Source organism: Anthonomus grandis, chromosome 19 (assembly GCF_022605725.1).
Source record: "Anthonomus grandis grandis chromosome 19, icAntGran1.3, whole genome shotgun sequence".
In the NCBI taxonomy this organism is placed as follows: domain Eukaryota; kingdom Metazoa; phylum Arthropoda; class Insecta; order Coleoptera; family Curculionidae; genus Anthonomus; species Anthonomus grandis.
The window spans coordinates 9541416-9567294 of record NC_065564.1 but is presented as its reverse complement, the minus strand read 5'-3'; the positions used below and the strand labels follow the sequence as shown (position 1 = coordinate 9567294).

At 32.1% G+C, this 25879-nt stretch overlaps 2 protein-coding genes across 16 annotated transcripts in view; one reads left to right on the top strand and one right to left on the bottom strand.

The window, feature by feature from the left end:
- LOC126747529 (heat shock protein 70 A1-like) overlaps positions 1-25879 on the bottom strand; it is a 402096-nt gene that overhangs the window by 101116 nt on the left and 275101 nt on the right. The gene's annotated exons all lie outside the window — the stretch shown is intronic.
- Positions 1-25879, top strand: part of LOC126747527 (WASH complex subunit 2) — a 271361-nt gene that overhangs the window by 156622 nt on the left and 88860 nt on the right. For 3 of the 4 annotated variants that reach the window (XM_050456216.1, XM_050456218.1, XM_050456215.1), the window contains 2 exons: positions 13844-14035; positions 14089-14655. In XM_050456216.1, the coding sequence (XP_050312173.1) occupies positions 13844-14035; positions 14089-14655 (759 nt within the window). The remainder of the gene's footprint in view (positions 1-13843; positions 14036-14088; positions 14656-25879) is intronic. The other variant, XM_050456217.1, reaches the window with a different exon arrangement.

Genomic DNA, 25879 nt, shown 5'->3' with positions numbered 1-25879 from the left:
CAAGTAGTAAAACTGACAGAGTCAGTTCCAAGGAATCAGAATTACAAAGTTTTTTTTTGATTATTGGTTTACAAGCCTTCCACTACTTGTTTATCTCAGCAAAGAGGGCATTTTGCCTCTTGGTACTATTCGCAAAAATCGAATTCCAGATTTTGATTTTCCTAAGGAATCTGCAATGAAAAAAAAGGAAGGTACTCGGTTGTTGAAAAAGTTGCCCGAGTGGATTATACAGATGTGTCTGTAGTTTCGTGGTTTGATAATAAAATAGTTACTACAGTATCAACCTATGTAGGCAGTCAACCTATTTCTGAAGTGCAGAGATTTTGTAGAAGAAAAAAAGCACATTATGATCTCTCGTCCAAAGTGTATAGAAGTATACAATAATATGGGCGGTGTGGATCTTTTGGATTCCATGCTAGCCTATTATAGGATACTAATAAGATCAAAAAAATTTTACCTAAGATTTTTTTTCATTTCCTTGGCATGTTATGTTGTAATAGTTGGATATTATGGAGAAGATTGGTCATAAGTACGAATTCTGATGAATGTTATTTGCCACTGGCTAAGTTCAAACTTGGATTGGCGGAAATTCTAACAAGATCTAATGTAGTATCAAGAAAGCGGGACAGACCTAGTTGCACACTTCAGTCACAACTAGAATTAAAAAAAAGGAAATATTCATTTGCGCAAATACCAGCCCAAGAAATTCGTGGCGATAATGTGGGCCATCTTTCTGAGTGGTATGAAGATTGCCAGAGATGCAAATTTCCTGAGTGTAAGGGTAAAACCCAAATTACATGTGAAAAGTGTAATGTCAGGTTGTGTTTAAATAAAGATCGACATTGTTTACGCCGTTTTCACGTGGATTAATTAAATATTCTTAAGGTTTATATTTAGTTTAAATATTTTTTGATGTATTTATAATGTTTTGAATAAATACGTTTTCTGGTAATTTTTTATTTTCTTTCCTATGGGAAAATTTGTGCCAAATCTGGCACATGTCAAAAATTTCATTTTTTTTTCAAAAACAAAACATTATTAATTTTTTTAAATATTTTTCTACTTAATCTTGCGGCATAAACTATCACATATATTTTTTTTAACTTAAAATAAAAAATTATGCAGTAAGGGGTTAATTCTTTCTATCTAAGGATTACAAAAATCTGTTTTGTAATTTTTGTAACTCTTCAAAATGTTTACAATCAAAAGATATATATCGCATTTTGCGGAAATTTGCTTTTTTTTGTTTTTTTTTTCAAAAACTTCATTCATTTGAAATAGAAATATTTAAATAAATAGTGTTATTATGGTAGCTAGCCAACCAAAAAAGTCTTGGCCTGCTTTTCTCCCAACCCGATAAAAATAATAAAAGTTACTATGTTTTGAAGAATTTATGCCTTACATACATAAAAAAGTCACCCTTTAACCACCCTCCCCCTTTTTTTGAAGTACCAAAACTACAATCTTTATTTAATTACTTTAAAGATTTAATACAGGGTGAATTAAGGAAATTATGATTAAATATATAGGGCTATTCACGACATACGTCACGGCATATTCAGGCTAAACTACAGGGTACAAAAAATTAGGAATATAAGAGGCGTTGCAGAATATCTTTTAAAATTAGTTTCTTGATATACAGGGTTTCAAAATAAATTTTTAGAATCCTCGTTAGATGAAAAATACCTGTAATTTTATTTTAATTGTTTTCCTTACATTTCATTTAAAAAAATATCTTTTTATTTTCAACATTTCTTTTTCAATATTTCCTATATAATCTTTTTTAATATATTATACATAAGTCACGAGAGTTTTTTGTTTTTGGTTTCACATTTCGCGGATAAGAGTAGTTTTTTTGAGTTTTTGAGACTCAAAAAATCTCACATATTATCTTGTTGAAAATAACGTATGCCCTTTTGCTTAAGCGCACTCTATTATGCAGTGTTCTATTAAGTGGTATAAGCGTTTTTATAAATACCAGAAAATAGTAATATTGCTTACTTCTATTCATATAGCTTTGCTACCGCAAAATTTGTACAAAATAAAAGTTTTTTAAAACCATACGTCGATTTTTTCAAAATATTGCTTCTTACGATGAATTACAAAGTTTGGAGTTTTATTAGACCAAAGCCGACAATTTTGGGATGAAATTACACCATTTGTCGTGAAAGTAAAATGAAAAAGATTCAAAACGTACTTTAACGACATACTATTTCCACAACCATACGATAACACAATGAAAATTTTCTGCTCCAAATTTAACATTTTTCAGTAAATTCTAATATTTTTATTAATAACTTTTATAAACTTTACATAAGTACGTTTTTTGTTTATAACTTTGACAGCGACAATGTTTTATAGTAGCTGCCACATTTAATTGAGAATATAAATTTTAAAAAGTTCGACGAAAACTCGTCAATGCAGCAGAAAAGAACCCAATGGCATTCTAAAGAACATTTTCTAATAAACTTTTTTTATATCTTGCCTACTCATAATACTTAAAAAATGGTTGTTTCAAGATATTTTTTAATCAAGCAAGGCTGAATGCCAAACGGTCAAATTTCAACTCCAAAATTTTTTGTCATTTTTACGTATAAATTCGCTCATCCTGGGACACACTGTAGTTTGCAATACATTTTAAATCTTAAACCACGAACGAATAACAGAAATAGATAAATAAACTTTTATTGCCCAGCAGAAGAATCCAGTACAGGACAATCAGTTATACAATAATTATAACAAATAATATATATAAATAATATAATAAATAATATATAATTATAATCACTTAACAAATCAAACACGAAAACAGTATTGGGTTCTGAGGTGCTAAAACCTAATCCCTTTAATAATAATTTTATATCAAAATGGCATATCAGTTATTTACTATAACTACTATGATAAAATAAAGAAAAACAGAAAAAGAAAAAGAAGAATAAAACTCGAGATATACACTATGCAGGTGAAGCAAAATATAGATACTAAATGAAAATTGATTAAAACAAAAAATCTAAATTACTTTGATAAAAAATAATTTAAACCTCATATGCGTATTACACTTGATAATGAACTGAAATGTATATCATAATCATTAGCAATTAATCTATTATAGTTTTAACACACAAAATGTATAGGAGAGTTTAAAAGCAGATTGGTTCTAGCCGCGGTCGTGTAAAATAAAGAATTATTTCAGTTCTCGCTTTGAATAAAAAAAATTCTTTTTTCGAGAAGTGCTTGAGAATTAATTTTATTATTTATTAATTTGTATTTAAAAAGAATCAAACTACTTTTAACCTTCGGAGTTTAAACTTAAGGGTTACGTATAAAAGTTTTCCCGTTACATTGTAATAAATTACGTTATAATAATATACAGGGTGTCCCGGTTCATGTGGGAAATCTCTCGGATCCAGGTAAAACATCGAAAAATAATACCGAACGTTCCTATAAAAAAAATTCCTACAGGCCTTCTTTACGAAGATACAGCCTCCTAAAGGACGCTGCTGGAAATTGGTTTTTCATAAATTACTTTTAAACTACCCGGTAGAATTTAGTAAAAATTTTAGGTGATGAACACTATTAGGGACCGCTTAAAATGACATCCTTAAAATACATTTACCTTGTTTACTTTACCAGGGGCGGACTAGGTTGTACACTTTAATGCGTATATTTTTAACACCCTGTATGTTAAAGTCTAAAAAAAATAAATTTGGATACCTTAAACCCTAGGCTAAAAAAAAGGTGGTCCTGTTCATTATCGATAAAATGAACCGTTTTGGAGAAAAAAAATAATAAACGAGCCAATGTTTTTTTTTAAGACCAGAAAATTTCGATGTAAATCATTTATACTCTATTTCAGAAGTGTGTAGAGCAATAAAACCTCATTAGGTATGCAAAAGTGGTACCTGGTGATCCACCAATATTTTATGCCACTACCTTAGTTGGGTATTAGTTTCAATGTAAAATTCTTTCTTTTCGTTGATTGCAGGTAGTGCCACCCGGTTTTGGGTCAATTTATGAGTTTTGCCCATTGTTACCCACTGATAAACATTGAAAACGGTTCGCCAAAGGCGTGCAACTGGGACTTGTTTTTTACCTTATAATTAATGTACTTAAATGCTATTTTATTTTAGAAAGTTACTTTTGTTTAAATGGAATAATATATTTTTTTCACAAATTTATTGAACATAATATGTAGAGTAAAACAGTTGAAAATGTCACTTTTGGATCTGGCACTTTTTGAACAGTGTATAACAATTTTAAATTATAATAGATTGTAGTCTTCTTCGTCATCTGACGAACTGTCATCACCTCTTGACATTATAATTAAAGGATCGACTGTCTGATCGATGAGGTTGTCAAGATCCCACATTTTGTCCTCTTGCTTAATTACATGCTGGACTGCTTTTCGCCAATTCTCTGGTGTCGCTTCCGTAATGGCTTGATCAAACAGTAGCTTAACATCTTTCATTTTAAAAGTCGTGTTTTGTCTTGCTACAAATCCTTTTACCTGCGCCCATATCAGTTCTATAGGATTTAGTTCGCAATGATATGGCGGTAAGCGCAGTACAGTTATATTATATTTTTCGGCTATATCTTCCACGGCGTATTTCATGAAACGAGTTTTGTGTAAGTTTGCTATTGCCAGCAGTTCTTTTTTTATCAAATTTGCTTCAAACGCAATACCTTTTGCAGTCAGCCAATTGATAATTTCTTGCTTTCTCCAACTTGAAGTTGGCGTCTTCTCTATTCGCCGTGAATGATAGCTTGCGTTATCCATAACCACCACTGAATTAGCCGGAAGAAATTTTATCATTTCACCAAAATAGTCCTCGAAAACGTCTGAGTTCATGTCTTCATGGTAATCTCCTGTGCGAGTCGACTCAAAGGTTAGCAGACCTTCTTTTAAAAATCCCTCTTCGCTTCCAATATGTGTGATTATAAGTCTTTTTCCTTTTCCCGAAGGTACTTTAATACCCGTAGACAGGCCTTCTATGAAAGCTTGGCGAGCACTGGTTATATTTTTGTCTTGCCACATTTTTTGGACTATATAATCTTCGTTAATCCACGTCTCATCAAGATAAAAAACTTTCTTTTGCTCCCTGCGGTACTGCTTGATACTTCTCAAGTATTGTCGTCTCCAACAAACAATTTCGTCGCTCTCCAATAAAAGTGCTTTGCGGTTATGCTTTTCTCAGGCAAAATCCATATTTTTTAAAGTTTTCCATAAAAGTTTTCTACTTATCAACGGAATACTGTCATCTCGGCCAAGCTCCATTAAAATTTTGTCTAGGGTGGGTATTTCCTTTTTAAAATAAAAAGAGTGAACTTTTCTTCGAATTATACATTTAGCATTTTCATCAAGGACTTTTGTAGGTCGTCCTGGCTTTTGCTTGGGAGATTCCAGTTGACCTGCTACTTTTCTTTCCCGCAACAATTTGAAAATGGTAGACTTTCCAATTCCACTCATTCGAGAACATTTTTCAACAATTTCTTGCACAGTAAAACTAGGGTAATCGTGTTTTATGCATTCATGTACATTTAAAATAATAACTTTTTCACTCAGCGATAGTGGAGAATTTTTAGTACATCTTTTCGTTGGACTGAATACCTCCATTTTTTAAATATTGGGATAATAATATTGTGATTACACTACAGCGTAGCAGTGACTACTAACGTTTAAAATATGATTTAAAAGTATTTATAGTCTGTATATATTACCTGACCCCATTTCTGCATGTTACAAAGCGTTAAAAGATAGGTACCTATACAAAAGGATTAAAAGTATTTATTTAGTATTTAATCTCTTTCAAAATAAAGGCATTTAATCCGTGAAAATTAAATTCATAAATATTATAAGTACCTGCGCCTATGAACTACCACGAAATGTAGCCAAACAGAACGGAATTCCCCAGTTTATTGCTCTATACACTTCTGAAATAGAGTATAATTTAAAAAAAATACATGTTCCTAAAAATACAGTGGTGTCCTAAATAATACTTTTACAAAATATTTCTTATTTATTATACGTTTATTTCTTTTTTGTTATTCTTAAGATAAAAACTAAACATAAAAAAAACAAAAAAAATAATGTAAACCAATTGTATTGTACCTGACTTATTTATCGGAATTTTTGCATTTTTGAACGCATTATTCTTACAAACGTTGCTATACTCCAAATTTAGCAAATACCTATCATTTAAACCTAATCTTTGTCAACATATTCATCCTTTATTTGATAATATTTTTTTAATTTTTGTATTTTTTGGTAACTTTTAATTTAAATTACGTCAAAATATGGAGTTTAATTTTATTGAGTATGCAGATATGCATCTTATGTATGGTCTAGCGCCTTGCAATGCATTGGAAGCAAAAAGATTGTACGAAGAAAGATTTCCCAATCGCATTATTCCGGATCAGAAAACATTTCAGGATCAGATCAAGAAGCAGATCAGGAAACTGGTAGGTTTCTGTTTTCCACTTAATGAGGTAATACTATTAAATTTCCTTAATGCAATTTTAGGATCTTTTGAAAAAAAAAAGAATAATGGTGGTCGGAGGAGAACAGCACGTACAGTGCAATTGGAAGAAAATATTTTAGACGCTGTAGCTGACACTCCTACAACGAGTACTCGAAAATTAGCCGCTCAGCTTCATTAGTCCAAAACAATTGTACATATGGTATTTCAAGAACAACTGTTGTACCCATATCACTTACAAAAAGTGCATGAACTACTGCCCAGAGATTTTGCTCCTAGAATACACTTCGCAAACTGGCTGTTAGATCAGCACGATTCTTTTTACGGATGAAGCAGGGTTTACCAAAAATAGAATTGAAAACTTACATAACTCGCATGTATGGGCTGATGAAAATCCCCGTGATACTATTATTTCTCATCATCAACATCAATTCCAATCAATAAATATCTGAGCAGGAATTATTGGCAAGTTTTTAATTGGGCCATTTGAACTGCTACCACGTTTAAACGGAGAACTTTATTTGGAGTTCCTCCAGAACAATCTTCCAGATTTATTAGAAGATTTGCCCCTTGCAACCCGCCGAGATATGTATTTTATGCATGATGGAGCCTCACCCCATTTTAGCCTTGCTGTAAGAAACCATTTAAATAATACTTTTGAAAACCGTTGGATAGGTAGAGAAGGACCTGTTGCTTTGCCTTCTCGGTCTCCCGATCTAACGCCATTATATTTTTATCTATGGGGTCACCTCAAAACCTTGGTGTATTTCACCCCAGTCGATACTAGGGAAGAACTGCTCCAAAGAATTACATTTCATTGTGATAATATAAAAAACAATCTTGGGTTATTGTGGCGAGTGCAGCAGTTCTCGATTCGTCGTGCCCGCGAATGTGTTAGAGTTCACGGAGCCCACGTCGAACCTTATGAAGTTTTTAATAATTAATTGTTTATTGCTCGTGTTGAAGAATTAAACTTTTGTTTAGATATTTGGTTTTTGGCATTTTTTTGTAAGTTGTTTTTTCTAATTTAAAAACATACACTCATCATAGGTTTTTTTTTAATTATTTTGTAAAAGTATTTTTTAGGACACCACTGTATTTTTAGGAACATGTATTATTTTAAATTAAATGACTTACATCGAAATTTCTCTGTTTGATAACTAGCGTACTCAACTCATTTAAAAAAAAAAAAAAAAAAAAACATTGGCTCGTTTATTTTTTTTTTCTCCAAAACGGTTCATTTTATCGATAATGAACAAGAGTACTTTTTTTTAGCCTAGGGTTCAAGGTATCCAAATTTATTTTTGTTTAGACTTTAACATACAGGGTGTTAAAAATATACGCATTAAAGTGTACAACCTAGTCCGCCCCTGGTAAAGTAAACAAGGTAAATGTATTTTAAGGATATCATTTTAAGAGGTCCCTAATAGTGTTCATCACCTAAAATTTTTATTAAATTCTACCGGGTAGTTTAAAAGTAATTTATGAACAACCAATTTCCAGCAGCGTCCTTTAGGAGGCTGTATCTTCGTAAAGAAGGCCTGTAGGAATTTTTTTTATAGGAACTTTCGGTATTATTTTTCGATGTTCTACCTGGATCCGAGAGATTTCCCACATGAACCGGGACACCCTGTATAGAGTAATATATATAATACTATACAGGGTGTCATTGAAATGGTGTAAAAAAATTCGGGGGGTGATAGTACTCCTAAAAATTTTAAAAAAAGTTCCTATAACTATAGGGTGGAAAATGCATATTAAGGGAGTTAGGGGCACTGAAAGGGTAAATTTAAAAAACGGTTTTTTGAAATTGTAGGCTTAAAAAACGAGATAAAATTTCGAAAAAAAATCCTCTACTATAAATTTTGACCCAAAATCAAATGGTGATACTGAAAAATAATTTGGAAAATCGGAAAGGGTAGTTTTTGCAAGGGTAGGGGGTTAATTCGTGAATAACTTTTTTTAGGTTATTTTCTTCGCAACGTGGGTTCATTTTTTAAAAACTACATACTTTTTCCTACAAAAAAGGTACTCTTGTTGCACATCGCCCAGAACGATGGTTTTCGAGAAAATTGAAGGCAAAAAGTTTGCTCTGATGGGCTGCTAACTGGTTAAACAATATAAACTTATGAAAGTTATGGGGTTTCAAAAGTAAACAAGTAGTTATTAAATAATTAATTGAAAAATCTAAATTTCATGATTTTTAAAACATCGTATTGCTTTAAAAAAACGAAATAAACCAATTACCAAAATTCCTTATTACGTACCAACGTACCAACTACGTCAACGCAATATCGACTGTTCCAATCAAATTCGTACAACCCCAGGGATATTCCACAGGGTACGCAGATCATGGAGAAGAAGAGCAGATGTCTGCATTGAAATGAATGGTGGTCACTTTGAACATTTACTATGAATGAATTAAGAAATGCATTATTTTAATAAGGAATTTTGGTAATTGGTTTATTTCGTTTTTTAAAGCAATAAGATGTTTTAAAAATCATAAAATTTAGATTTTTCAATTAATTATTTAATAACTACGTGTTTACTTTTGAAACTCCATAACTTTCATAGGTTTATGTTGTTTAACCAGTTAGCAACCCATCAGAGCAAACTTTTTGCCTTCAATTTTCTCGAAAACCATCGTTCTGGGCGATGTGCAACAAGAGTACCTTTTTTGTAGGAAAAAGTATGTAGTTTTTAAAAAATGAACCCACGTTGCGAAAAATATAACCTAAAAAAAGTTATTCACGAATTAACCCCCTACCCTTGCAAAAACTACCCTTTCCGATTTTCCAAATTATTTTTCAGTATCACCATTTGATTTTGGGTCAAAATTTATGGCAGAGGATTTTTTTTCGAAATTTTATCTCGTTTTTTAAGCCTACAATTTCAAAAAACCGTTTTTTAAATTTACCCTTTCAGTGCCCCTAACTCCCTTAATATGCATTTTCCGCCCTATAGTTATAGGAACTTTTTTTAAAATTTTTAGGAGTACTATCACCCCCCGAATTTTTTTACACCATTTCAATGACACCCTGTATATATTATAGTAAGATTATAATCCTTTTAAGAATAAATGTTATAATCTGTTTAGACGATTTCTTTCTAGTGTTTTTTATAGTACTCGAAAGCAGACTGGATGCATGTAAAAGCCTTGCCGAACAGGGATAACCTTGCAACATAATTAGCGGAGTAAATAACGGGTTAAAATGTTTCAAATTTTTTTTTCCGGCTTAGAACCAGATGAAACCTTTACCAAATCATTAGTTTGGTTATTGCACATACGAAATGGGTAATTACGACTTTTTTTAATGGTACCGAGTTTTTTAAAATCAGAATTTAAAAAAAAATGGTTTAATTTAAAAATGTTACCATTATACATTAAACTGCCAATATCTCCGAAACTAATTCATATAGCTAAATTTTCCCTTTTTTTTTGCTTAAAGGGCATATATAAGCGCTAACAACTGCAGTAAAATAATTGCAGAAAACTTCTATTCTTGTTAATAAAAAACATGAAAATTATAAAATTTATATTGTTGGTATTGAATTTTTCAGCAAGCTATAAACTTTTTTATTATGATGAATTTTGCCATACATGCTACGAATGAAATGTTGAAAAAACCATAAGAAAGTTTTTAAAAAAAGCCACAGGTTTCTATCCGAAATAGTTTTTGAAATATGAATTTTTAAAATAACGCGTAGGTGGAAATTGCCGCGCTCTATACCGTTGCCGACCGAACGTACTTCCAACTGCCGCCATTTATTAACCATCTACGAGTAATTTATAAATGAAGTTGGTGAATAATAATAACTTAAGATACAGTTACAGTCGTTATAACACTTCAAGCCCTGGGATACACATATACACTTTTTAGTGTTGCAGTTTCCATCGGAACATCGAAGAACTAACATTTTCCGTAGTTCCTTTGGGACGGGATCCTGTGTCGCAAATATTGGAGTCCATATATTAGACTCTATATCCATATTTTCTTGGGTCTTCAAAATTCATATATGGTATGTGACTGTTATACCAAATTTTTAGTTGATATATGCACCTAAAATAAGAAATAAATTGAAGCAACGTTTTAGGAAGTTGTTCTTGAAAAATTCTCTCATTTATGTCCTTAGGAATGGGAAATTCTTTCCGCTTGGATTGAAATTCGCGCATTTGATTCTTTAATATTCTAGCCGCTCTGTGTAAGATATGAACTTCATTTTCTTGAAAATATGGCTCATGATCTAAATAATTTAATTGAGATTCACTCGTTGAATCTGACTTATCCGCGGAATTATCATATTTCGTTGGGGATTTTTTTTTTGGTGATAACAGAGTTTTATTTCCTAATTTTAATTGTTTGTTTCTAAATGCCTGAATATTCTTTTTAGATATATAGTGACTATAGCATCGTTTATGATATTTGGCATCATAAGCAAATAAATCCTCATATCCACATAGCTTTGAAATCATAGAAATATCTTCCCGTTTTTGTGCTGCATTAATAATTTTTTCGTGCGTACCTTTTCCTGTTCCTAGAATAAAAAGTTACACGTGTAATTTACTAAAACTCATCTAATAGGGGGATTTTAATAAATGTATTAAGTATTTTAAAAACTGCACTAGCTAACTCTAAATGGTCAAACTTGTCACATCCCATGTGATAATTAATTGATACACATGGATAGAGTTACAGAAAACTTTAGTGGTCGTATTACATCGCCCACCACTTTCAGTTAAAAGTTAATTTAAATTCATTTAATCAATGTAATAAAAACCAAACTTGTCACTGCTATTAGTTAAAAGATGTTGCATACGGCGGAAAATATTTATAACTTTTTCCAATTTTAACCTTTTGCACCCACTAAGAGTTAATTTAAAAAATTACTTTTATGTATATTTTTCTCAACTTTTTAATATAAAAAACTTTTCGTTGTTATAATTAAAATTTTATACTAACCTGTTTGTACGGATGTTAATTTTTCTTTATTATTAGTGCCTGATTTGCCACATATTAAACACGGTTTGGTCAAATTGTTTACAATTTTGTTCACTTGTAAATGTTTTTCTGCAAGATACGTGGTACACAACTGTCAAAGTGCCGTTTAACATTTGCTCCTTTTTCTCCAAAATATTACGGCTAATAGGGTCATTTCTTTTCCGAGCAAAGTTTATTATCATACGTAGACCTTTTTGTGTTGGTTTTTTTACAATACAATCATCATTGTTCAATAATTGTTCACATAAGAGGCACTTCATTGTTGCTATTGTTCATATGAAACAGAAACAAACACACCAACAAAATTCTCATAAAACATAAACACACCCCAACGCAATAAAAACGTGTTTTAACGCACAAAAATCAAGAGCGTTATATGACACAGCTTTAGTGGTTATAATATGATCAGAGAATTTAAAGATTTGAGACAAAAAAAAAATTAAAGAAGTTTTAAAGAGAAAAAAGTTTTAAAGAGACAACCAGAGAAAAACAAATTTGATTGTCTCTGATATGATTAGTCACGCGTCTCCCGCGAACGTCGGCGACTGTTGTTTGACTCGCTAATCTGGCACAACTTTGCAGGTGGATTTCTCGCAATCTAGCTAATATATCCGATTGCAGTTACTTTTAAAAACTTCGTAACAGTTTTGTCTACCTTTTATTCGCAGATTGTATGGAAAAATGTTTTCAAATAAAAAAGTTTCTCGCTTGCTCAAAAATTCATTGCAGAAAATATAATTTTAATGATTTTTAAATGTTATATTAATAAAAAGAAACGTTTTTTGGATTTATTTTATCGCAGTTTTCAGCGCTTATGTATTCTCATTAAAACAAAAAAAAGATCTTTTGAATATGTTAAAAAGTTCCAGAGATATTAAAAGGTTATGGTTAAAAAGCACTTTTTTTAAATACCTGCCTTTTTGCATTATTCTCCATTTTATAAAACTCGGTACCACTAAAAAAAGTCGTAAATGCCCATTTCGTATGTACAATAACCCAATTAATGATTTGGTAAAGGTTTCATCTGGTTCTAAGCCGATTTTATTTTTTTTAAGAAGGGAGCTACTTTTATTGTCTTTTTTACTCCGCTAAATTACATCTTTTAAAAAATCGCAGACTGAATTTTACAGTTTTAAACTCAAGACGCCGAAACAGAAACACAAACATTTAAAATTAAATCAATATTAAAATAAAAAAAAGACTATTCTAGATAAAATGGACATAGTTTTTTATATGGATGTTGAAATTGTTTCGAAATAGAATTGACAGTGCATGTCCATAAAATATGAATAAAATTCTGTCTCTTGGTCAGAAATTTAACATCTTACAATGAGTAAAATTTTCCCTCAAAAATTGGCTAGATATTGAACTTGGTGATTCAGAATAGTATTGACAGGAGAATCCAAATATGAAGTCAAGTTATTATAACACACTCAGTTTTACAAATCATTGCATCCCTTAATAAAAAATGTAATTTTGATAAAATTCATAATGATCTTAGATACAGTAAAGACACAAAGTAAAATAATATTATTTCATTGACCACGGCATTATTACCACATAGTATTAGTAGGTATAGGCACATTACCTTAATCAGATAATATTACTTGACTATTTGAATAAAACAAAACCTTATTTTTTAGGTAACACTTGATAAAAGGTTTATTTCATTTAGATCCCTGTCCCATAGATCCTTTCAATTTTATAAAACTGGCTTTTAAAGACTAAATATTTACTTTATACTATACTATTTACTTTTTACTTTTTTAATAATTTTATAATTATCTTTTTAAAGAATAGATATGTTACCCATTCATTTTAATTGTTTCACCTAAATTTCCAGTAGTTTATCGTATTTCTACATTTTTGTAAATTTTATGTAATTGCTTGCTCTCACTCAGAATTATATTGAAATTATTGCTCGCCATAGAAATAAATATACAAAACAAACTAATTAACACAACCGCAATAAAACTATCAGAAAATCGGAATATCAAAATATTAAAATCGCGACTGGGAATCCCTAAAATAAGATTTAGCTGCATGTTATGACATCTTGTAGCGCCATTACGTAACTAATGCAATACAGAATTTTGTAATATTTTAGCCATAACAGCGCCATCCTGCGGCTGTGAATTGGAACAATTGTTTTTTGACAGTTAGGTTTGCGTGTCCCTACTATTTTCCTCTGTGTACTGTGGTTGGTAGGAGGTTGTGATATTAAAAAGGGACATGAACTGAGGCTGGGTTACTGGTTACTGGTTTCCCCTATATAATATTAGAAGATAAACGAACCTTCTCGCTATTTATTATCTATACTAGGAAGTAATTTCTTTTGCAATAATAATGTTTTATTTTCCTTTTCAGAAACCACGGGCTCTTTTCGACAGTTCAGATAGTGATGACGATATGATTTCAGTTGCGCAAAAGAGGCAAAAAATGTTGAACACTGCGCCTAGCAACCCATATTTGGTACAACCAAGAAGTACAGATTTACCATTTATTGACGATCAACCGCCGGAAATCGCACCAGAACCCAACCCTAGAACTCATAAAAAAGTAAAAACATTTCCTTGTTTAGAATTTTTAAATTGCTTTATTTCTTATTTCAGAAACCCACCGGAGGCGTCTCAATTTTGGGGCCTAATGTCGATATATTTGCTGACAAAGGTTTCACAGTACAACCTAAACAAGAATCCTCTTTAAAGCCTGTTAAGAAAGAGAGTTTGTTTGATGGATCCTCTGAGGAGGAGACGTTTGTACCTAAAACATCAATTACTCGAACAGAGAAAGTTACAAGTCTATTTGATAATTTAAATGATGGTCAAGAGACTGTCAAACCAAAGGAAGCGGTGGAACGTACAAAAGAAGATGCAACGACCAGCAAGAAAAGCGCCAGAAGGAATATTAGTCTCTTTGATGATAACGATGATTTTCTAAAAGAAGAGGAAGAAGATATATTTTCATTTAAACCATTAAAGGGTGGTTTATTCGACGATTTTAGCACGACATCTTCCAAGGGAGGATTATTTGATGACTTTGAAGATGATCAGAGCTCTAAAGAAGTTGGCTTATTTGGAAGTTTAGAGTCCAGCAAGGAAAATAATGTTAGCACGTCGAGTAACAAAGATGAAACAAAACCTGAACGTGTTGATAGTAGTGAGAAGGTACGTCATCAGGTAATGTACAGCATAACCCTGATTTCTCCGAAAATTTTCAACTTGCAAAGAAATGGTTTAGGGGTCACCTTTTGGACCTATTGAATTTCACATTGAGGGCAATTTTGAGGGTCAAGTTTTGGAAATTACTATTTTTGACATTGTAAATATTTTAGTGCAATAATTTTCAAAGTACAGGGTGGCCAAATAAGAATGCAAAGTGCTGTATTTTGGAAACTATTCATCGTAGAGACTTGCGGTAAAAAACTTTATGACTAAAGTGGCCAAAAGAATACCGTGGAAAATATGTTCAGATTTCCAAGATGGTCGCCAGGGGGCGTAACCGCCATCTTAAACTTTTTAAGTGATTTTTCACTGAAATCTATCCAGTAAATGTTACGAAAAAATATATAATAATAATAACGTTTATTAATTCCAATTACAATTAACAATTCAATAATTACTTTGCTGTAAAAGAAATAATAATAATATAATTGTGCGGGATTAATGGCCTAATTTTCAGCATCCTAACAATTACGTAGGGGCTAAAGCTAAGGCTACGAAGTAAACTGTTTATTTATTTATTTACTTTTTTATAATTATATATATAATAATATATTTACAAAATAAAGAAGGAGAAAGAGAGATCGAAAGAAAAGAAGGCGTAAAGAAGAGAAAAGAGATGAGACAATATGAAATCACTAATTTTATACTTATTTATCAGCTTGGAAGCATTATAGGAAAAATATGATTAAAAAATTTCCTTATGATGTCTTGGAATGTCAACAAGATATCTTTGTCTTAGGTTTACATGATGTGCTGAAGTTCTTAGTTTAATTTTATTAAAGAGGTAGTGAGGGGTGCGATTTTTTAAAATTTTATAATAAAAAGAAACTGAATGTAGCTCTCTACGAGCGACACGTACACTTAACCATTTTACATCTTTAAACTTAGAAGTAATGCTGTTGCGTCTTTGTATACCAAAAATAAATCTTAAGCAGGAGTTTTGAACAACTTCAATTCGACGGTTTGTTTTCATTATCCAGGCATGGGCCATAAATTGAGTCACAAAAGTTAAAGTGAGATAAGACTAATGATTCGCATAATGTTTTTTTTGTTGTTTGATTTAAATAATGTCTGTGTGGATAAAGCATTTTTAGGGTTGAATAGGCTATTTTAAGTTTTGTAGTGATGTGTTCTTTAAATCGTAATTTATGATCTATATATAATCTGTATATCTCTATCTTTTCATTTCCTATTTTTAAGTGTAGATCATTAACTATATTCGTTCGGTGAATGTCACTGGCAAACATAATTGCTACGGATTTGGCTGGATTAAGTTTAAGCTGCATATTTGTCGATTTTTCGTATAAATACTGAAGATCACTATTTATTTTTAAATTGGCTTCCTCAGTACCAGGACCACTGAAGCTGTAAATTAATTGGGTATCATCAGCATACATATGGTGATCACAGTATTGAAGACATTTGTAGATGTTACAAGTGTAAATAGAATATTAGAGAGGGTCCAGAATGCTTCCTTGAGCATTGAACACCAGCTGTTATTTTTGCACTACTTGAGACAGAGTCAGCGATGCAAACTCTTTGAAACATATCTGTTAAATATGATTTAATTACCCTTAATGCCATGTCAGACAGCCCAATATACTGCAGTACTGCCAACAACAGTGCATGGTTTAAAGTGTCAAATGCTTTAGAATACTCTAGCATAATAAGAACAGATGCATTTTTCAAATCTAATGATTCAAATATTGATTCCGTGACCTTAGCAAGAGTTGTCTCACAACTATGCCCCTGTCTGAAACCCAATTGTTTAACGGGTAAAATATTGTTAGAATTTACAAAAGTGCCAATCTGAGTCTCCATTACTTTTTCTAAAATCTTGGATATGCAAAGAAGGATTGAGATTGATTGAAGGTCGCTAAATTCCTTAGGGTTGTGTCATTTGCACAATGGACTGAGTTTGGCCTGCTGCTATGAATCAGGAAATGTACCTGATATCAAGCAAAAGTTTACAAGATGTCTAATATGAGGAATTAAAAATGGACAACAGTATAAAATAAGATTTAAATTTAATTTATCTAGATAGAGACTGACCTAAGATAGTATACCTATAATAGAGGCTGACCTAAACCATGAAAACACCCATTTGCCTAAGTTTTCAAAACGTTTTGAGTCTAAATACTAAACTAACTAAATCCGATCTCATACATTTTAAGGATCAGATCAAGAGGAAATACAATAAACAAAAAAGTTACTGTCTTAAACATAACCTCACTCATATTTTTTTTCACACAGAAATAAACCCAAACTAATCAAAAATCAACTTAAAAAAAATACCCGCAACCTCACCTTTACGTTCTCCACTGTATTTTTTGCAACTCTATTCGCTCTTTTGATTATTTATTATTTTCTGCATTTTTATTTGGTTTGGATGTCTTAACTGTTAATATATGAGACATTAATATAAAATAAATAAAACTAATACTAAGAAATATAATGCTTCTACTCTAAAAAAAATATTAAAAAATTGATATAAATATTTATTGTTTAGTATTGTTTGTATAGCTTCCCTTTTACTTTGACATATCGCGTTTATTAGCGGTCTCGGGAGACCGCTAACAAACGCTTAAAGCGCCTTATACGCTGACGTCATGACTTGATCGCTCGAATGAGATGTCTTAAAGCCGCTTAAAACCGCTTACTCGCTAAAATATGGCTTAGGTAAGAGCCACCTTTTGACAGTTGACCGGCCGCTTCCAAGCTCGCGTATTAAGCCGGCTGCACACGGTGTGCGATAATATAATATATATTAAATGTTTGCAAGCCAATATACTATATATTATATTATGATGGCAGCAAACGGGGTACGATAATATAATATACCTACCTTACCTTTTATTATTTTGCCAGTTGTTTAAAAAATGATCGGTTTAAGTGACGTATTATTGCTAGATACAATAGATAGTTCGTCAGATGAAGAATGTGATACTATTTATGACGACATTGTAGCAATAATAAACACCAAACAAAAAAGAAAATACTGGATAAGTAATCATATCAAATTTAGAAAATCACGCGGTGAATTTTCGCTATTTAATGATTTGGATGATGAAAAATTTACAAATTATTTTCGAATGGACAGAAATAAGTTTTTCCAACTTCATGAGTTAATAAAAGATGACATTAAGAAGACAAACACAAATATTAGAGAAAGTATTAGTTCATTAGAGCGATTAGCAGTTACTTTAAGGTAAGTCATAGAACTGACATTATGAATACAAACACTTTATAAGGAATTACTTTATTCATATAACATACGAGTAGTAGAACAAAAAATAAGAACTACATATCGCGATATGTTGCATCATTACTTAAGTAACTTCGTAGGTCGTCATTTTCATGTTCATGTGGGTCTGGAGAGGTAACGTTGTTTTGGGGCCATTGGGCGTTTGATGAGGAAGGAAGCGATAGAGTCGATGGTAAAGTATTTGGGGAGTGCACGTCAGAATATGAAACAGAAGAGTCTGTCGTAAGTGAAGAACATGGAAGAGGCACAAGATGTCATGTATATTGTTGCTCATTTGAAAAGACTTGATCTTGACATGGACGTTTATTGTGACGTTGTTCTTCACGGGCCTCCATAACACTATTAAATATCTGCCGCTGAACCTTTACTTGCAAATAGTCGGAAAGCTTGTTAGTTTCGTCATACATGCTATCAAAAAACTTTTTTAGGGCTGTATCTTCCTTTGGTTTCAAATTATTTTCAAGTAATTCTCCTCTAAACAAGTCTCTGTCAATGGATCTGAGTTCCCGTCGTTTTTGCTCTTGCTCAAGATAGGCAGTAATTTTGTCGGTTTTTCTGTTAGCTCGCGGTGTCTTATGGGTTTGCTGTGATGGCTGATTTGTTGTATTCTGTTGTGATGCCTGTAATTCAGAGTTTCCTTTAATATTTTCAGCAGTTTCAGTGGCATCTTGTGTCTCAGTGACGTTGGTTACCGCATCGTTGGTTACAATGACGTTGGTTACAACAGCGTTGGTACTTCTTTGACGATTCGTGAGATGCGAAAGTAGAAAATTCATTTGATTTTCATATTTCCAGGGCCTGGTGTCACTATTTGCAGCTTGCCCTGTCGTTGTTTTTCGTTTATTTAGTGCTTGCCTATGGCCATCTCGCAGTTTCTTCCACATGAGCTTTGCTTCTTTCACTGAAACAAAAATTTTTTTCAGATTTCTAGCTGCTGGAGACACGTTTAGATCAATTGCTTATAGTTACAGGATGGGGGAAAGAACGGTGTCGAAGATTGTAGAAGTATGTCAAACATTGTGGGAGCGCCTGCAATCCCAGGTACTCGAAGAGCCAAACACTAATGACTGGAAAGAAGTCGCAAAAGGTTTTAAGGATAATTGTCAGTTTGATCATTGCGTCGGTGCAATTGACGGCAAACATGTAACCATAAAAGCGCCGCCTAACTCGGGCTCAAGTTTTTTTAATTACAAAAAAACATTTTCCATTGTTTTGTTAGCAGTTGTGGATTCCAACAGAAAATTTATTTATATAGACGTAGGATCTATGGCGAGATTTAGCGACAATGGAATCTTAAACGATAGTACCTTTCAGTGGCGAAGCGTACGAGTAGACAAGGTAGACACTGTCTACCCAAAATTATCCAGTTATTTCTCATTAATTTATTAGGTAATTATTTCATGTAATTGTTGAATTCAAATTTAAAAAAAAATAACACAGAATGTAGTCGCTCTCCTTACTATTATTATATAGTATCTAAACGGCTATAATATCTATCTATGTATAATATCTAAGGCGCGCCCCACCTGATGCACTAATTAAAATAAAAATGCAGGGCTGACACCCAATTAATGTATACGAGCCCCAGGAAGACACATTGATATTTGTCTTCCGAAATTTGGAGCATCTAATCGAACCATATACGCATCAAGTAGGTGACAGAGGTCCAGCCGCATCAGTATTCAGCCTATTACGTATGCAAAATTTACTCGCGGGAAAGACATTTGAGCTTTTGTCTATCGAAGTCGACCAGCTATTTTATTATGCTCTTGAGGGTTATTGTTTATGGACACGCTTGATCTGATCGGCCGCAATACATCTTCAGTTTTGTTTTTTGATGAATCTGCATTTGGCATTTGGTGCGGGCGCGTGCTATTGTAATTTAATAATTAGTATTTTTATTTTTGGGTGTATAGAAAAGATTCTTTTAGTGGATATTTTAGGGGTTATTTATGAACGACTGTTTGATATTGGCAATTGTATTTTAGTTGTGTTTTTATTTGTCTTTAATTAATTTTAAAATAATGGATATTATGAATTTATAAGTTATGGTTATACCTATGTTGTGTTTTTTTGTAAGTAGTATTTATTTTTATCTATATATCTTTTTATGCTAGTAGTAATTATTTTTTTCTTTTTTATATCACTGCATATTTTTCTTTGAGTTAATATTCCATGCGCTTTCATTCTCTATTTCATTAAAGTGAATAATATTGAATACACATTTTTTTCTAATTAACAATTTTTATTGTTTGTCTACCCGAAAGAAAAGTTCACGCTTCGCCACTGGTACCTTTGGAAGAAAATTAAGAACTGGGGGATTAAACTTACCATCTGATGAGCCGTTATATCCAGGGGGAGTAGAAATACCATATGTTTTTGTGGGCGATGAAGCGTTTCCGCTGATGACTAATTTCATGCGTGCATATCCACAATCGAACTTATCGGACTCTAAAAGAATATATAACTACCGTCTCTGCAGGGACGCAGGGTAGTGGAAAATGCCTTTGAGATTTTAGCGGCTCGATTTAGGATATTTAGAAGACCATTTGAGTGTCGTGTTGAACTCGTTGAAACAATTGTTAAAGCGACGTGCGCTTTACACAATTATTTAATTAAACATAATTTTTATGACATGCGAGATGATATTGAAGCCCTCGATGATAGGCAACTAACGCCATTAGCCCATTGTGGATTTCGGTGTTCCAATGACAGTTTTTTTGTAAGGGAAGAATTCTGTTAATATTTTAATGGCATAGGAGCAGTTCCTTGGCAAAGTACACGGGTTTCAAATAGACTATTGTAGATATTAATTAATATCTAAAATGTCCTTATAATGTCCTTTTTTAATTTGTTATACCTACTTAATACATAATATGTATATCCAAAGAATAATAATTAAAAAGAAAAAATAAGTAAATTTAAGTATTTGTTTAACCACTGAAAACAAGATACATATAAAAGCAAATTATGGTTTGTATCTACAACAAAGGTAATTGTTCAAATTCCGTGGCATTCAAAGTAGAGCAAATTCTAAAGAACTTTTGTAAACTTCATTTTGGTTATAAAGGTTTGCTCTGTTTACTTTATATTCACTGATAATGTAAGGTAAAGCATTGTACAAGGTGGCCCGTTTATTATGGGCCTATGTCTTTTCTCGGAATCTACAGGGTGTACAAAAAAGTTTTAATACAAAAGTTTTATATTACCAAGTATATTTTACAAGCTTTTATTTAACTTGCCGTGTATGTGTGAATGTGTGTTAATCCTATATATTATTACATTTTTGGATTCTATGCAAAATTTCAAAAACTTTAATGTATCACACGTCATATTTTCTTCAAATGTTTTTAAAATACAGGGTCCTAAAATTTGCACTTTTTATCAATTTAAGAGGCTCTAAACCCAAATCTACCTTGTACATGAACTATGTATTTAAAAAAAGTCTATATTTTAAAAAACGAAATATGAGGTAAGTAAGTGAATAATTACCGCACTCTACCTAAATTAAAATAATATTAAATAAATAGGCACCTACCATCAGTTATACCGCATTCGGCAACAACTTTTCTCCAAGCAGCTTCTTTAATTTCATTGTTTTTATAGTCTTCTGTATCCACTTTCCATAAACATGGGTATTTTCTCACACTTTCAATTAATTGTTCCATTATAAGCACAGTTTTCTAAACTCCAAACAAATAAACAAACTTTGGATAACAAGTGTAGACTAGTCGGCACTCGGCAGCAGCGAATTGCGGCCTCTGCGGGCGACGGGACGCAAGGGGATGGTCAGATATGACCAGATATATTATGAAAATATCGCTCGGCAAGCATATTCGTACAGAGATATAATATATCGCCTGGATATAGATATTTATTATAGCGTCAATGAGCGGCGGTGTGTGCTTACTAATCATAAGCGATATTTTTGTAATATTTGAGCTATAATATATCTTATATTATCGCACACCGTGTGCAGCCGGCTTTAAGATCTTTATCGAATCCGTTGCTATTGATATCGTTCCGTCCCGTTCCGATTTATTTAATTTTAAAACTGTGGTTTGGACACTATCTTTCTTCGTGTTTTGTAGGGCAGGTAGTAAACGGGTGATTGAACCAACGTTTCATTAATTCCGTTCGCGAAAAGTTACATTCTTGTTGGCAACCAGAGGAACACTCACTGCGGATTTATTTTGTATTTAATTGAGAATTTTTATTGTTGACTTTTTATTTTCTGCTCTGTCCGCGGCCGTACCGTTCCGTTTAATTGTTTGATTGATGAAAACTACTGCTTGGACACTATCTTTCTTGGTGTTTTGTGGGGCAGGCAGTAGCCGCGTTTATTAATTATTACTTGGCTTCTCAAGATGGTGAGAGACGAGTAATAACCGAGTCCGTGAAGTCATAATTACTATTCGTATAGCAACAGAGCAGAGATAAATGTTGACCGATTGATTCGGATTGCTTCGCTTGATTGGTGTTGAGTTTCAGGCTTTGCTTGCCGAATGTCATCCGTAACCGCTTGTACAAAACATCATAACCCCGTCCCTTAAATCATACTATTTTGCGTCATTAATAGAGTGCTGAATTTTCCGGTACATTTTCCCAAATAACTGCCTGTGCTTAATCATAGAAATTGGTAATGGGGATTGTTAAATTTTAAGGACTTTTTTGTTCATTTAGTTTTAAGCAACCAAATCTGTTACTTATTAGTATTTGTAATAATAAAGATTAAGAGCAATAAGATCTTATTATAACCGGACAGTCTACTTTCAATCTTTACCTGGTTTCTCCACTGTCTAAAGGCTTACCCGAGAGGCTAGAGGGGACTCTAAGCTCCTTTAATTACTTAGAGTGGCGCCCGAGGCATTTTGTCGACTTTTTCTCCTATAACTGTAAAGAAATAGTGAGAGGGGTTGACGGATACCCTGCGACGTTAAAGGTTAGAGGGTGGACATACGGCAAGTACGTAAGTACCCTCCGCTACAACCTTCAGTCTCACCTAAGTTATGCTTAGTGAAAGTGAATTATCATTTTACAAGCAAATACAAAAATAAAAAAATAATAGTTTTTAATGGAGTTTAATAGCAAACAATTTTTGGAAATTTTACAAAACAAATAGGTAAACCACCACCAATTTTAATTATAATTTTATATTAGTCTGGGATTTCTAGTTCACTGTCCGAACTACAGTTTTCTTGAACATTATCTTCAGGGGTGGAATTTTTATAAAATTCGTGATAGATTGATGGAATGCTGCCATCTTGACAAAGGTTTAATAGGTCCCTTAGTTTAGTTTGCTCTATTTTTGGTTGGAAGCAGTACAATCTTGGTATTTCTATAATGGCAGATGTATTTCTACGCCTTCTACGTTTAATATTCAGTGACTTAAAGTCTCTGGTTTTATGGGGCAAAACCACCAAGTTTTGTTTGTAGTTCCTGGAACTTTATCAATATCTTGCTGTACAATTTGCTCGACCCCTCCTTGTAAATCGGAAGCTTCGTAAGGTGAAAATTCAAACGACGATCTGTACGACGGTATTGTTGATCTCATTTCTACAAAAATAAACATTCCGATATGCAAATTTGATATAAATTTTTGTCACCGGCCGGGCAGTAAAGATCAACAGCAACCCTTAAAACCTAGGCCAGTTGTGGTCTTATTTTGCCAGATATGGTTACGCGATAAAATTTTCTACAGTAAACGGTCGTTGAAGGGGACAAAAATCACGTTATCCGAGCTGCTTACGGTTTCCCAACATAGTTTGTTAAAAAAAAGTTCAAGTTCAATATAAAAACTCCTGCTGGACCAAAGGGGAGCAAGTGTTTGTTGTGCATAAAGGTGCTAATAAATTCTAAAGACAAATTGGGTGAACTACAACAGTCAAGACCCGAGTAATTACTAATGTAAGTGTTTTTATTTTTAACTTGGGTTCAAAATCTAAATGTGTTGAATTGATCAAAGAAAGTTAACAACTTGAATATTTTTCTTTTTTTTTATTTTTGTTTTAATTTTTTTTTTCTATAACGTATTTTCTTTTTTTGCTTTTCACAAATAATATTCGGTAAAATATATTATTTATTCAGTTCATGTTGTTCATATCAGGAAACTCTTTACACAACATATTATATTATTTTCCTTTGAAAATGCTTTTCAAAAAACTTACGCAAGTTTCTCTGTGTATCATTTATTTTTTGGGTTATTAGTTATTTAGTTTGTAGAAATAAGATTCTGAATCTTCGGTGTTTGAGTAATTGGGTCTATACAGATGTAAAGGACAAAGTCTATATTGTATATCTTTTTTTCTCTCACTCTATTAAAATTATAATAATACAATGATTAAAGCTTATAAACTTTTGCCTTTCATATCCAGTTTTTCTAATCACAGTTAGGTATTAGGTTTCAATACTATTTAGAGCGCCTTTGTTTAAGATAAGTATTTAAAAAAAAAATCTTTATCTAATTGAACAGATTTTGATTTCTGGGTAACAATTGTCAATTCATATGATGTGTATATTTATATAACACTGATTAATTATAATTATTTTTATCTTAAATTACAATTATAATTTAGTTTAGTCAAAAAATAACTTCTGGTTCTAAGTTAAGGCACAAGATCTAATGTGATCATTTCATTTATTAATTTTCTTTTTGATGTATTTAAATCTCAAGGATGTAATCTTATATCTTGTGAATATTATTTAAATAGGCCAAAGTGCACCTATGCAATAATGTTTAGTCAAAGCATAGTGAGTGCTGCTGTTGTGATATGCGTTTTGTCTCAATTAAATTAATGTTTTGAGAATGTATGGTTGATACTTTGTATTAAATATTTGTTAGTTTTAGTATCATGGCGAATGGGGTGGGTGGATGTGCGTGGGTCAGGATATTTTTTATGGGGTGATGGCGGTTAATACAGCAATACGAGCGGTTAATCAGCAAGATAATTTGATTAATCAAGATTATAAGAGGGTAGGTATGAATTTTACTGTTGCGCATTCTAATATTCGATCGATGAACACCGGATTTGACGAATTTTCAAATTATGTCTGATTACGACTTTGACATTTTGGGACTGTCAGAAACTGGTTAACTCCTGAGCATGATAGCAGTAGCTTCGAAATTCCTGAATACAAAGTTATTAGGAGGGATCTACTATGAAGGGGTGGAGGCGTAGGAATATACATTAAAAACAAATATAAAAATGAAAATATATATTTTAATGTAATTTCAGCTGATTTTGAATGTGCTAGCATTAAACTTAATATAAATAAAAAATCAATTCTGTTTACAACTGTATATCGTCTGTCTTCATCTAATGCGGATTATTTTATTGATTGGTTAGAGGAAATATGTAGCTTATCCTTGCCGTTTTATGATCAGGTTATCTTTGTTGGAGATATTAACATTGACTTTTTAAAACAACATTCACCGAAAAAAAAACTTGAAAGACTCTTAGAAATTTTTAACCTAAAACAGGTTATTACAGAACCTTCTCGAATAAATTTTGCTGCAAACAGTTTTAGCCTCATTGATGTTATGATAACAAACCAATCATCAATCATAAAAAAATCAAGTTCAGTAAGTATTTTGCCAGACATTTCGGACCATAATATGGTATATACTGTTTTGGATTTTGCCAAGGGACGTGATACTGTTAAATACATTCAGTATAGAAATTATAATAATATAAATCGCGATCAGTTTAACTTAGACGCAGAACAGCTACCATTGGATAATATATATTAAACACAAGATATAGATACAAAGATTGACATATTTAATAGGAATATATTATTTTAAATAAATAAACATGCTCCGCTATTATCCAAAAAAGTAAAAGAAAAACCGATAAGGCTCATCGTAGATATTTAAAACAAAAAACCGAAGCACACCTCCAGTACTATAGGCAA